The sequence below is a fragment of the Thermobia domestica genome, chromosome 2 (genome assembly GCF_964235325.1).
Source record: "Thermobia domestica chromosome 2, izTheDome1.hap1.1, whole genome shotgun sequence".
NCBI lineage: Eukaryota > Metazoa > Arthropoda > Insecta > Zygentoma > Lepismatidae > Thermobia > Thermobia domestica.
In genome coordinates, this window is record NC_137455.1 from 154,005,511 (window position 1) to 154,021,087 (window position 15,577).

The 15,577-nt window shown below is 32.2% G+C and overlaps 1 protein-coding gene across 2 annotated transcripts in view; it reads left to right on the plus strand.

The window, feature by feature from the left end:
- LOC145676611 (uncharacterized) overlaps positions 1-15,577 on the plus strand; it is a 146,259-nt gene that overhangs the window by 80,900 nt on the left and 49,782 nt on the right. For both annotated transcript variants that reach the window (XM_081747448.1, XM_081747454.1), the window contains exons 7-10: positions 1,852-1,928; positions 6,149-6,300; positions 13,114-13,259; positions 14,256-14,538. In XM_081747448.1, the coding sequence (XP_081603574.1) occupies positions 1,852-1,928; positions 6,149-6,300; positions 13,114-13,259; positions 14,256-14,538 (658 nt within the window). The remainder of the gene's footprint in view (positions 1-1,851; positions 1,929-6,148; positions 6,301-13,113; positions 13,260-14,255; positions 14,539-15,577) is intronic.

A 15,577-nucleotide genomic window follows, 5' to 3' on the forward strand; every position in this document is an offset into this window, starting at 1 on the left:
AAGGCAATATTACACATTGCCAAAGTAAGTGTGACGTCGATTATTCTCCTCAATATTTCTCGAAAATAATTTATCTCGTCTTCCATTTCAGATACTAAACTCTCTCACACAGTACTATTATTTTTCCATATCGTGTAAGTACTACAAGCTTGCAAATGATATTGAGCTCGTTCGTGCTCTTTAATTTTTTTTCGCTAGTCCTTGCCAGTCACTTATTTCTTCAATCCATGCTGAATGAAAGTGGGTTGCTTTCCTGTCAGCAAAGAGCCAGCAGGGCTCACAATATGCGCGGTTCAGTTTTTCCGAATAACATAACCATTGTCGTGGGATTTTGCCGTCTTGCGAATTTTGAAAATAATAATCGGAAGAGAAACATCTATTTTTCTCGTCTCTAATAAAAGGACCGGATAGTTTGCAGGGGCCATAACTCAAAATGCACTTTTTTTTAAGGTTGCTGGGATTTCGAAATTAAAATTACCTCGATCGCTGAATATTTATGAGAGAAATCTAATGCTTCAGCAGTATGGTCAACATTAGATTGAGAAGTGGAGGGGAAGGGGGAACTAGTGTTGATTTCGGTAAGTTTGTTATCCGAAGGGCAAGAAACACTATGCTCACTTTTCACGGGTTCACATTCCATATTTGCAGACACCTCGAATTCACAAACACTCTCAGATTTTTCATCTTGTAAAGTTTCTGGTGAAATACGTTGTTCACTTTCTTTGATCATTGAAAAATGTGAAGAAATTTTCGGGATGCTTTTCAAAAGATTATCCCTTTGTTTCGTTTTCCCCCCCTTTTTGTCGCTCCGCTGGGATACACACGTTTACTGGACATAGTAATTGGGCGGGGGGAGGCACTACACAGGGGGAAATCACAGCCTATGATTAAAAAAAAAAGTCACACATCAGATATCACACTCACCACTAGAAGGAATACTGTTAATCTATAATGCAATTCACTTCAACACAATATCACACATAACTACCACTTTGCTGCTTGTATTTACTTGACGTCCTACCAACAAGCAAGGCTTCTCGTTATAAAATGCATGTCACATGGTCAACATACCACTTACCCCTTTTCATTCCATTTTCAAACTCTCTGACTCATCCTAGGTATTGTTCGCTAGTTTTAGCTGAGGAGGCGGGACACGGAAGAATGTTTTTAGTTTTCTTCTACCTGTCACTGGTGACCATCCTCAAAATAACTTAGCGACCCGCGAATGACAACCATTAAGTTGAAGGGGTGGGGACACTTACTGCTCATTCGCAGCCTAGCAACCTTCTCAGATGCTAGCAATACATGTGTACATAAAGCGAACCGACAGTCAGTTGGGGGCCCCAAAGGCCAAAATCTCGGAGAGGGAGGAACAAAAGAATATTCTTCTGCTGCAACCGAGAAGTCTTTGTGGCTTGGAAATCACGGTGTACACACAAATAGGCACAAATGTTTGCAAGTGGAATTATTTAATGGAAGTAAGGTTGAAGTTCTACTTCTTTAAATCTTTATTCTTTTAGATCTTTATTCTTTAAATCTTTATTCTTCGGACCCCCCTATACCTCGCCCCCCCCGCACTGCGGGAGCAGCTGCTACGCCACTGCATTAGATCGAAAGGTACACTTAGAATTATAAAAATATATTATAAGATATCAAACCTTTGTATAATACAACAGCTTCTAACAAGATTAGTTTAAATTGCCGTTGTGTTTTGTTGAGATTAAGTTCATTTTAATTCAGAAACGTATTTTAAGTAATAAAGAAATTGTTTCAGAGGATATAGATATCTTCGATCACTGAAAATGAACAAAGAATTAATAGATGATTATTATACCTATATATTTCCTTCAGATAATGCAGCGAAGTATTACTGGAACTATCCCGAAGTCTCGAAATCGTGATGAAACCTTGAAAGAAACATTACAAAAGTAAGTAATTATTGACTAATCACAAACGTTCGCAGTTCTTTAGTTTCATATGCCTGAGATAAGATTCAGTTTACTTTTTAGAGGGGAGAGGAAAAGGGAGAGAAAAAGGAGCGTATTAAGATTTTCTAAAGAGTAAAGTTTACAAATTTCAGGAATTTAATAAGTAACATTAAAGCAAAATTACAAGCTTAAATGTAATAATTATTCTGACATTAAATGGCTGTCCTTGGTGAGTCAGTTTTGTGGAAAATTAGATGTTTTACTACAAGCATTGCCTGGGATTTCTTTCATTTAAAATTAACAGAGGTACATTAAATTTTTAATATTCACTTTCATATTCCCTGAGAACACATATTTGTAATTAGTCATCTGTAATATTTCAAAGAAAACTCTTTCCCTTCTTTAGGACAGTGAAGTAAGCGTATTTTAGATTATACTATTTCGCATTCACATATTATTTCTTTTCCAGTCCCTATAAATGTCTTCTTCTTACACTAGAGAGAAATCAATACACTATTATATGTTCGTGTCTTAATTTTTTTATTATTATTATTATTGAAAATTCTTAGACATGTGTATCTTCTGTCAAACTTACGTAAAACTAATAAATTTTAACAAAAATTAACTTTGAAAATCTATAAAATAGACTTACAGGTTTTATGCGTCTGGTTAGCTTGTTATAACCAGTAATTATTATTTTTAGATGCATTTAAATAAATAACAGCTGTCCACATAGCAAGAACTACCAATTATGTACAATATCAGTTGATTAAACCTTTTCGAGTTTCCCTTATATAGCCACTTTTAAAATTATAACGAACAATATTCTGCAATGTATTTTGTTCCTGCATATGTGCTAACTTATTTACATATTATAGTCGCCAATTCATAAATTGTATATTTTAATTTTTAAAAAAATAATATAAACAGTATCTTTATTAATGCAATGATCATAATATCCCATTCCTTATCTAATCTTCCTTTTTCTATATTAAATCTCGGTTTATTTGTACTTATGTAAAAGTTTGGAACATACTTCTTTCTGTTAGTGACAAAAAATTATACAAAACTTAAATATATCGAGTAAATGATTTCGATTGGAATTTTGTAGATGCTTAGAAAGACCAGACTTACTTCCTTTGCATCTCTAACATGTTCCTTGATCCTTGTGCCTATGTTCCTATTCGTCATCTTAATACAAAAATCTTCACATTCACACATGACTTCATAAATTCCACTTAATGTGGTCTGCTATAAAATAATTAGGCTTAAAACTTACTCTTAATTTATAATTCTTAGAAACCTTAAATAATCTAAATGAATCTAAATAAACGGTATCCTTTTTGGTGTCCTCACATTAAAAATTACGCAAACAAGATCATTGTATTTTTTAGATTGAAAATGAAAAAGGTACGATATGGTCACACTTGAAAGGTGACATCAGTTGCATACAGAACCTTGAAGACTAACAATAATAAGAAAAAGGAAGATTTGCACAAAATAGATCTCTATGTTCCTGTTTACTTGTTTTTCGTGTAAGCGAAGAGGTTTAATAAAATTGTACATAATTGGTAGTTCTTGCTATGTGGATACACCTCAAAATAATAATCTTTGAGTTTAATAAAATTGTACATAATTGGTAGTTCTTGCACCTCAAAATAATAATCTGCGTTCCTAACAAGCTAATCGGACATATCGGATCTGTATCTATTGTATATGTCTGTTATATAGATTATGCCTATTATATAGATTTCTTTAGTTAATTTTCATTCAAATTTACTAGTATTGCTTAAGTTTGACAGAAGATTCACAAGTCTAAGGACTTTAAGTAATAATAAAAGGGTGAAGAAAACAGAAATACATAAAAATGTAGGTTTTTTTTTTTTTTTTTTTTTTTTTTATCAAGTACAACAAAAAGACACATTTATAAGGATTAGTAAAGAATTTGCAATCGTTGCTGCCGATGAAGAAGAATGAATTTTCTTGAAACTAGCATTGATCATTTTGATCAAAAGTTCATATTATGCTCATATTATGTTCATATTATGTTTTATGTTCATATTCACTTTTTCTTTGTGTGTATGGAATAAAACCTTGCTCCGCTAAATAAATAAACAAATAATAACGAATTGTTCATTTCAAAGATAACTTAGACACTACTTTGACTTTGACATCATATAGATAAGAAAGTTACATATTCGTACCACGTATTTTACAGAGGTAAACGTATGTGTTAAGAGGTAAAAACTAAAAAGTAAAAACTGAATGTATTCAAGCAATTTTCAAACACTGTATTTAATATGCCTTTGAGAATAAAAACTACCTATGTAGTGCGCAAAAGTTGTTTCTATACTCAAGACGTTTCACTACTGACATATATGGTGGCTACTCTGTATAGAGAGGGCGTTAGACTAAGTGAGTAGATACGTTACGTCTATTTCAATATACAAAGCGCTTTCTTTTGGGAGATTTAACATTGTTATTTTCAAGATTTTTAGATTTGGTTACGTGAAATAAATTTATTCCATTCAGGGTTATTGATTCCTGTTTGTGGTAGCAATTTCGGAGTTATATCCCGAAACTTAAAGACGAAACAAGCTATGACGTCGAAAGAAGAAGCCTGAAAAGTCGTTTGGCGGTGCTAAAGAATTTATTGTTGTGTCTCGGCCATGATACGGAGTTGAGCCGTAATGGCCTTCAAAGTGCGGACCATGGCCACCCCTGGGTTGGGTGTTTCTGGACGGGAGTCGTCACGTTCTTGGTTATCACCATTAACCAAGTTATCAGTTACCACTTGGTTATCAGTTTCATTATTCATAATGTATGAAGACTTAAGAAAATAATGAAGCGAAGGTTGATAATAGAGTTTAGATTTGTGATAATGGCTTGAGAAAACTCACAATTTTCCCACTTTCGCGGAACGCGGGTCACTAACACTGGTCACTACAGCACTGGCAAGCGGAATCCTGACAAGTGTCCAGGGTGGGCTCCACGAGACGAACAGAGGAAACCTGCATCACACGTGTAGTCGGTAACAAAGAACCAAATGTAAATGCTGGAGACACTGTAAAATCTGGAACAATAGTTTGCGAAAACTTCGGTTCACTGGAAGGCGGCACTCGAGAAGCGCCGTAAGGAGCGATGTAATACATTGGGCAATCGCCAGGAATATACGACATACACACTCTTGAGACTGAATGGTGATTGAGTTACAGACAACTGGAAAATAGAACGGAAAATACTCTAGGATACTCTCAGGGTTCAGGGTTACAATAACTCGGAACCACAAATAGATAAATCAATCGAGATCCCCACGCGCGCATTCATCCGTCTACCACTCACCAATTCGAACCGATACCTTATCTCCCAGGTCGTCGGATTTATTCACCGAGAATCCAGGTGGAGGCTCCTAATTGGCAGACGTTTATCTTCATTATTCACTTAGCTTATTCACAAGATATAAAGGGATTTAAAGATTAAAGGTAATATGGCCTTAAAATATGTATACAATTACCAGTGGAGATAAAAAGCACAAAACTCCATTTTAATGGCAAAATAACCTTTTAAATCCTTGGTATGTCACAGTTACATAAATGTTTTAGCTACACATACGTTTCCTCTTAAATAGCCTGAAAGGCAAGATTACTGTGCTTTGAAATATAGAAGCTTATCCAATTGATTACTTGCCAATAAATTAGGGAAGGAAGAGTGTGATATTAAGGTGTTCCCGACGAACACAAGATTTCCTTCTGACGTGAAATTAAAACTAAAAAGAAATGTTATAAGACCTCGAAATAGATTTTTCGACAGTAAATATCCCCATTGTTTGTAATAAATGCAGAATAAGAACATGAATTTATTATTTTCGTATTAAATAAAGATCTTTCTGTGTGTATTACATTTTACAGTATAATATGGATATATTTCAAAAGAGGCTAAACTTAATAGAGTAAAAATGTTGGCTGCAAAAGCAACTGATATTCACACAATTTAAACTCTTATAACTCGTAATAATAAATATAATTATAACGATATATGCTACATAATATGTGTAACATTATAGCTTCCGTAAATATACTTTCGGTACATGTGAAGATAAAATGAAATTTTCTTCGTTTACCAAAATTTCACTGTTTGTGATAGTTTGTTTTAGAAGTCATTCATTGAAATGTTCAGTGTTATTAGTCGAATTAACAGTACTTTCAATCGTTGGATTTTAGCGATAATAATATTCATTACGAAAAACAACAGCCACTAAACAAAGTTATGGATGAAATTAAACTTTTAAGGAATGATCTGGTTCGAAGTGAAAACTCAAGAAAAGATGTTATTGTACAACGTATTGACGATAGACACATTCAGCAACAACTAAGTGAGTATATATAATTCATTACTACCACATTTCAATTGATATTTCATTTTGTATTATTTAAAGTTGTAATTGTACCTTCAAATTCAAAATAAAAAAAATGCTCTCTGTTTCTTAGAAGTATAGGTGTCCGGAAGTCCCCGTACCCTAGGTTTGAGTGTCACAGAGAGAAATTTCATAGTAATTTTAATTGTGGTATTGGTAACACTGTTTTCATAGTTACAGACAGCATTCTCTGCTTTCAAACACTGTTTGCTGTCCCTGCGTTCAAGGTTCGTGGAGTATTTCAGTTGTGAAACCGTATGATTGAGATGAGTGGTTTCAATTATATAATTGAGGAACGATTAGTAGCATGCGTTTGAGTGTATAAAGTATGAACGACTATAGGCAGAGCAAACAATGACTGCCTTTGAGAGCATTTTGACAAGAATCTATTTCCATAAAGCAACCCTGCTTGATTGGAAGAAACGTGTGTTTGCCTCAGAATGTGTCAAAAGACAGGCCTGTACTGGATGTAAGAAGGCGTGTGAGAAAACATGTCGTTCTGTCAATTGCGATGTCTTCAACTAAATCACCTCGCTAAAGATTAAATGAAGTGAATAAACTGCGCTCAACAATACATGAACACATTAAAAAAAAAAAAAAAAAAAATGGATAGGAAAGAATTTAGATACCAAGCCTAGAGGTATGAAGATTCTTGGACACCCTGTATTTTGTCAGCGTCTTCTAAATCATATTCTCTTTAGATTGGTAAAGAAAAAGATCAGTGAAAGCTCTTGAGAGAAGTTACATCAGTAAAGTTTTAATTTTAACGCTACATAATAAGGGAAGAAAGCTGATCTAATATAGTTATCCTTGTATACTGCTTTCTGAAGCCTTATGACACTTACTTCCCTTAGCTTGCAGTGACATAATTTAAATTTCTACAGATGTTGTTTGTCTTAAGAGTTCTACCGGAAAGAAAATAATATTTAATTGTATTTTTTGTTCCAAAATTATGATATAAGATGAAGTATCAAAAGGAAGAGACTTTTTGATTTGACTTCAAACGTGCACGTTAAAAAAGTTTTCAATATACGCCTGTTTCTGATGAGATACGGATCTATGTGATTTGGTAAGTTACAAAATATAAATATACATTTTCTTTGTCTCTCTCAATTATAAGCTTTTTAAATTTCATAGCCCAACGACGTGCTTCACTAAAATGGGGGTTCAGCTAACAAGAGACGAAATAAATGAAGAAATGCTTTTGTTTCAAAGTGATCTCACTTCCTTTATGCTTTTTAGAAAAGCTATTTGTAACTTATTTATTTATTTTATGTAATAATGATAAAATTTCACTGTCAAGATTCTAAATACATTTCTATGGTTTTTAATTACCAACGAAAGGATAATCACCACAAAATATACCCTAATACCTTTTTTATATTTGCTCAATTTAGGTATAACTATCTCGAAAGCAACTCACTCAAAAATGCAACAAAACATCTAACAGCATTTATCAAGATTCCTGAGAATTTCACAAAGACTTAATAGCTCTTCCACCACTAAGAAAGAAATGTTGGTAAATCTGTGCAAACTTACAGCTCACTTATATCAATCGCACACAAAATGAAGCAGAAGAATTTTTAGTACTATACAGTATACTTCGTTTAAGCAAAAATAACAGCAGGAGTTAAATTAGAAAACTATTTCTGTCAGATCTTAATTTTGTTGACCTCAATGTCAACTCAGTACCGGGTATACGTATAAGCTAACTAAGCTATAGCTTAGGGCTCCATTCTCTTAGGAGCCCTAAAAATTTAAAGGAAATAACTGAATATACACCTCCAAAAATAAGATTAAAAAAAATAAAGTAAAATCTACATACAGCAACAGTGTGCTTCTACAATGTAAGTAACAGGGCCCGTTCTGCTAGCCTCTTCCCTAAAATGACAGTTGACGAAGGACAACTGGACATATAAAAGGCCCAATTATTTTCAATAGGTTAGGGTCACATCAAACCTAAATCTGGCTCTGTGCCAATTATATTACTTCCTTCACTCCAAGGTACCCCTCCCTCACTCACAGAGAAACGAACTAGAAAGCAAAGTTCAAGCCTACACATTATGAATAGATTTTCGAACTAATTATCAACTGGTCTCATAGAAATGTTGCTGTCGATACTGTAATAGTCGATGTAGATGCTGAAAATGATTCATTGTCCGTTATAATTAAAATGATCCGCTAGACATGGTGATTAAATTGATGAATTGGTAGTTATGACCAATGGTGTCATTCAAATCATTTAACAACTGGTTGTATTATCAGTATAATAAGTTGACTTAATATTAACATTATTAATATATGATCATATTATTATTATTATTTATTCCAATGATTCTAGTAATAGTGACTAGGATTAAGTCATGTAGCATGTTTATATTAATAGCTTGTATATTGGTTTTCAAAACTATTGATTTCTGGGGAATTTTAACAACTGGTTGGGGTGAACCGATGAAAACCAGCTGAGTGACATCACTGGTTATGACTATGAAAAAGTTACAAGAAAGGAGAAAAATAGTTAAGGTATTATGAAGCATCACTTAGGTAAACAAACGTTGACTTTTAATAGAAAAAATACATTGAAGTGCATAGCATAATGTACTGTCAAACATCACGACAAACTCTGAAGTAAACAAACTTTTACTTTTAATTTAAAAAAGATAAAAATGTTCACAAAAATAAATCCTTTCTCTACAAACAAGATAAGATCAACACGCATTTTGTCTTGTTTCAGCAAAGGCTTTCATTGATCGACTGAATGTTTAATTGGGCACCGAGTCTATTTGTCCCTTCACAAGTGTTATCAAGGGCATACACATAGAACGAAGGCACATAGTATTTCACTTCACTATTATTCTTGCGTACATCTGTACTAAAACCAAACTCACAGTAACTTCTTCTCTTATCTTTCCTCCACATTTACTTCATCCTTTGCACTAGGAGTAAATAAACGTCTTGCCTGACAGAAACAGAAAAAGAACAGCGAATAACTACTAGCGTGATAATAGAAACATGTTATTAATTGCTGTTTGGTCATTGAGGCGGTTTTTCAAGTGTTGCGTAACTATTCTGGCAGCACTATAGGATTGTAACAATGCGATGGATATTAAGTTAAAGATTGTATAATTTTTAATAATTTCTTGGGGGTTTATTGTTTATTTACATTTTATTAACATACTAAAAACCGGTATTGTTACAAGATAGACCTATGTCTTTTTGAAACATGTGCAAATATCTCTTCAAAATTTTGAACGAAATTATACAAAGATCGTAGAAAACTATCATAATGCAGAAAATATAATAATACTTTCTTCTTTTTTCAATTGCTGATATATTGTAGTGCAGCTTGTGAAGTAAAATTATATATATATATATTTTGTAAGGAATCCCCCCTTCAGCGCAAGCACGTGTTACTACAACACGTGCTACTATTTACAAACAGTATATGCAGACGAAAGCTACAACCAGGAAGACACGAAACTAGGACGACGGAGCCCGAGGAGGAACGAGCCACCAGGAGACCACCGCTTTTATAGCGCAGCCTGAGGAGAAACCAGTTATCAGTCTGACCGCTGATCAAATAACCTACACCCGCTCCTGAGGTCGCCTCGGAGTAGAGGGTAGACCTAAACCTAAACCCGAGGTCGCCACGGACTAGGGGTCCTAACCACAACAAAACTTCGCGAAGCTGCTTTGGGCTGAGGAGGTTTTTTCCTACAAGTTCACCTAAAACCTGCAGATGTTCTGGAGGCTGCTTTGAGCAAAAGGGGCACCGTGCAAAACACCTTTCTCCTTCATCATGGTAACTTTAAAGGAAGACACACACACAAACACACACACACACACACACACACACATATATATATATATATATATATATATATATATATATATATATATATATAGATAGATAGATAGATAGATAGATAGATGGATAGATAGAGATATAGATATATATATAGATATAGATATATATTACTGAAAATGAATCTTGTACAAATTAAATTATCAACTTAAGTTTTTCAATACTAATTATTAGAGAAACTTGTTAGTGATTGAATTTTCTTTTTTCAGAACATCTAATTTTTCGCATATTGAATAGCTTTTTTCAGACTACTCATACAAAATAAAATAAGAGAATAATATAACATACTTCAAATGAATTTCGAAGGCAAAATATTAGATTCATATAATCATTAGCAGCAGTGGAGTCTTGGGGAATCTACCGTAAAACCGGAAACATGCCATTGTTTAATTAAGTTTCTCTTTTTATATGTGATAAGGATCTACCTAATAATTTAATTTATTATATTTCTTGACTATGTCCAATTATTCTTCTTTTTTAAAATTATTCTTCAACTTCGCTGTAAAGAACATTGTGATTTACAGTTAGAAACCTAAAACAAATGATCATACTTACTTACTTGTTTACTTATTTACATGGAGTTTTCATAGACAGCATATATTGATGAAATGACTTGAATTGATTTCAAAATAATCTAAATTTTCAAGTTGTTTACATTTTGAGAAGGGAAGAGTGCGCAAATTACACTACTTAGATGAAAAAATAAACAAACGACCAATGGTACATTATTATAAAGCATTTATTAGGAATTTACAGGTGTATAATGAACATTTTAGTTGATGTTAATTAAACACTTTTATTGAATTGTTTATTAAATGCCTATTTTAATTAATCAGTACTTAATTAATTAAATAAATAAACCTTTAATTAATTAAAGGTTTATTTATTTATAAGACAAATTGACATAAATAATTTCTTCACCAGTATTTATCTTCTTTAGTCTGATATATAGAGCAATTTAGTGGTGTTTGCAGGATTCTTATCATCTTTACTACACACAATACTTATCGAATACTCTAAGGCGAACAATTCGTTGTTAGTTTAAATTTTAACTTTAAAACAGTCCTACCGATTTTCACGTTTCCGTCGCAGTCTCGTTTTCGGTTACTGACGGCAATTTAACTAGCTCTCGATACAGATTATTTTGGATAAACTCGAAAGTTTGTTCCGTTTTAGCAAACAAAGTTCGAACTTCCGGGCTTTTATTTCTTTCTTAAATTTAATCGCGACAGCAATCTGGAAGAAACCAAAACTTTTTCTACATCATTTTCTATTGTGGTGGAAGTAAGACAGAAACAGCTAATTTAAAAGGAGTATCACATACTGGACTGTTATCAAAAGTCACTTTTTAATGACAAAATACTGTTGTCTTTCCTTCATATGTTCACATTTACTTAAATTAATTCAATGTTGTTAAACAGTATCATATACAAGCGTATGTATAAATCTATTACAAGGGATATGAAAATCAACTGTGTAATTTTAATAGCATAGGAACATTGAGTAAATTACACATTTAAAATCCATTCCATCTAACCTGATAGGAATTCCCTTACGCTTTTCTTCAATTCCATTGCCCAAGAGGAAGGTAAGTAACTGACTCAGTCCGGGATAGAATTTTGTTTCGTATTATATAAGTATGTTGTTCTTCAAATTTTCCACCAATTATGGTCACGTTTGATTTCATTCGAAGCACACATAGTGCTCTCTTATGCAGCATCAACTCTCATCTACCAAACATATGTTGATGTTGTTCGTGTTTATTAGGTTGCCGTATGAGTCACAATTTTATTTCAACCGTTCAAAATGATTTGTTTCGTCTAAATACCATTAAATGTACTATATTTAATGGTACATTTGTTAATGTTCCGACTTGTTGACCTTGTAGGAAGACACAGTGTCTTCTAACAGAGGGTTATTATTTGGCGTATATAAGTGAATATCGTAATAGTACTCAAATCTTATTCTCAGTTTATTCCTTCCCTCATGATCCCTAATTTTCGTTCGCTATATATCTTTATGAATTACAGTGGAAAAGATTTGCAGTTACACTGTCTTTGCCCTTTGGTTTAGTGATTCCTCCTGTCTAAATTTAATAAATGGGCTAGAACCCGTTGCAGACAAAACACTTGGAACAGATATTTGATGCAAATTGATACTCCGTCCAATAACAAAGTACATTTTATATCTTCTTTCATGGAGGAAAAACAGAACAGAGAAAACAATCTTTATTATCTGTAGTATACTTCCTTTGTCTTAAGTGTACACGAGAATGTGGCCTTATGAAGAGTCAGAGGAAGTGCTTTTGTGTTATACTTTTCTGGTTGTTTGAAGTTCCACCACTAATCAATTGTGTGGTTCAGTAATGTGTTCACACATATTACATTTACTTTTGGATTCTTTGTAAAATTATATTGTCGTATGAGTAGAGTAGGTGCCGTAAAATAAACCAAATTTGTCATCAGTTCAAGTCGCAAACATCTACCAGATACTCTTTATCTTTCTAGTGTTATCTCATAACCCCGACACGCATCTGAACAAACAAAATTTAATGTTTACAATTATATTTACTGAGATTTGTTAGTTATTTCAGTAGTATGGTTTTATATAATTATGTAGTAAACTATTTAACATAGGAGATGTAGTATTTCATTTGTGTATGTTTGACACAATCAGTTGTTGATAGTGGTAAGGAACAAGAATATTTATCTTTTACATGTTTAAAGAGAGTGTGACGAAGGAAAATTTGTTTTGATTTCCTGTCATTGGGTTAAGAGAAAGGAAATGAAGAGTAGAAAGTGCTGGCAATTAATGTTAAATAAAGGAAATTAAAATATCGATTCGCTGCATTGAATTATTGGCTATCATTTTGCTATAAATATTATTATTACTTAAATTTATTTCAGAAGAAACATTTGAAAATGTACTTTCGAACCAAATGCAATACGGGAGACGAACTGATGTTTTTACACAGGATCTACAAAACCAGCTCGCAATTCTCTTAAGACGATACGAGAAAGCAGAAAAATTCAATCAGAAAGCCGAAGAACAGGTTGGACTATTTTTCAAGTTCGGTTGATTAGATACTAGTAATGAGTAAAATATAGGTACGAGGATTTTGGTAGTCTTTATGTTAATTACAATTTTCTTCTATAAACTATGAATCACAAAATATTAACACTTTATTATAAGTTGATCAATGCATCTTATTGAAAATTTTACTATATAATAGTGACCTCAGCATAAAAATTTTGTATACACTTAATACAAAAAGAAAAAAAAAAACATTATTATCCTGAAAGGAACCATTTCTACTGTATGAACTACCATTTTTAAAACTAAGTACGATGCTATTGCTAATCTTTGCGATTTCAAAACGCTAGTCTTGATCATTTACCTTGACTCTTCTATACATTTACTTTTATCAAAACCTGACATTACATAAAAATAATCTCTGGTTGAATTATTGTTCTCATAATAAACTGGTTAAAGTGTGATTGTAAAGTATTTGTACTTCAAGTACCATTTTTGTAGTATTATAATTTAAGGTTGTATGAGAAAATATTTTTATGAAGTTTTAATAAATAGAACTTTTAAGTAATTCTATTTTTTTATGAATTATGATCGTAACAAAAAGATGGAAATAATATGTAAAAGCTTTAAGTATTCTTTAATGAACTATTGTATATAATCTCAAAATTGTTACATTCCTCATAAAAAAAAAAAAAAAAAAAACATGACACAAGTTGTTTTCAGAAATGTTTTAAACCTACATTGCTAAATATGTAATTACAAGGTAAAGAAGGAAACTAAATTTATGAATCAAGAACCAATTAATCTGAAGCATGAACATTTTTCTCCAGACTTTGAAATAGAGAAAATTTTATGTTTAACGAAACTTTTTGAGTCACCTACTTCAAAATATTTCCATAAAGTTAGGTCTACGTGCGTAATAGATATTTTTACTTATTATATAAGTATTTTGAAAAAATCTCTTTTTCAAATCAATAAATCGGGATTCTTATTGATTTACTTATTTATTTTGCAGATTAGAAAACTAGAAATTGAAAATGTTAACTTAATAAAACAGATAGAGAGAATACAACAGCATATAAGTGATCAAAATATGGAAACCAACAGAAAAGATTCTTGGAATTTAAACAAAGTGTATGAAAATGTGAATGGAGAATTGAACTTAAACCCAAACACTACTCATACTTGTAAATGTGGTGCCTTTGTATCTAATCTTGAACATGGAAAATTTCAGGTGCAAATTGATGATCTGTTAAAAGAAAATTCGAACTTGAATAATGGACTGAAATCACAGAAAGGTAAGTTTGAATATAATTAGTTATCATCCCTAGATCTGCACTTTCAGTACACCATAAAAATCTGTGGTACATTGAAAGTACATACACAGTTGGACATCGATAATCCGAACGCAGTCCCAAGAAGCTAGTGACAGTACACTAATTCAATCTTCTTTGTGTGAAAGTAGTATTTTTACAAAAGCTCATTCTTATGTAATTTTTGTCATACATATTTTTATTTTTATTTTCCCTTAGGCCTATACAAGCTAAGTTTTAGGTGTGAGTTACAAGAACAGCATAATTTAGTGTACGAGCAGGATTTTCAGAAACATTAAATGTAAGTAGTCTTACTTACGGTATTGTAATTACTGTATGTACCGTATACCACTGTATCGATCAAAGAGCATACCATACAGTATATTTAAGCCTAAAGGCTAGTCATTTTCGAAAATCCAAATAATTTCAAAGTCCGAACTACCTGTGGTCCCAATTAGTTCGGATTTCCGACTTCCTACTGTACCATGAAAATACATTCATATGACTTTGAGCACGTAATAGTTTTTATGCAAATTGAAATGTAAATAATTAAAGTGAAATCTGTGATTATATGTACATTTATTACTGTTGTATGCGTAATTCTCTCGGAAGATAATATAATTATATTAAAATGACAACTTTTGTAAAAATATTTATTTATTTCCATTGTATTTTCATCTACAAACCTTAACCTAACATAATAATAATATATTATCAAATTGATTAGATTAGTTAATTTTCTGTAATTTTATAATGATCACCTACCATATGGAACTTAATTTATAAGTAGTAGCTGAATTCTGACTTAAAAGCAGTTTAAGTGCTCTAGAAAAACTAATCAGAAAGTGATAACTGAAATTGTGCAAGGAACATAAGCAATATATAGAGAGATAATTATATAAAAAGAAACGTAACGACATTACTAACTATGATTCGAGACATTAAAATGTTGACAGAAACCGTATTGAATGTTTTTGTGTGGATTCAATTATCATTGGCTCTGATTCAATGAGAAGTATCCAAT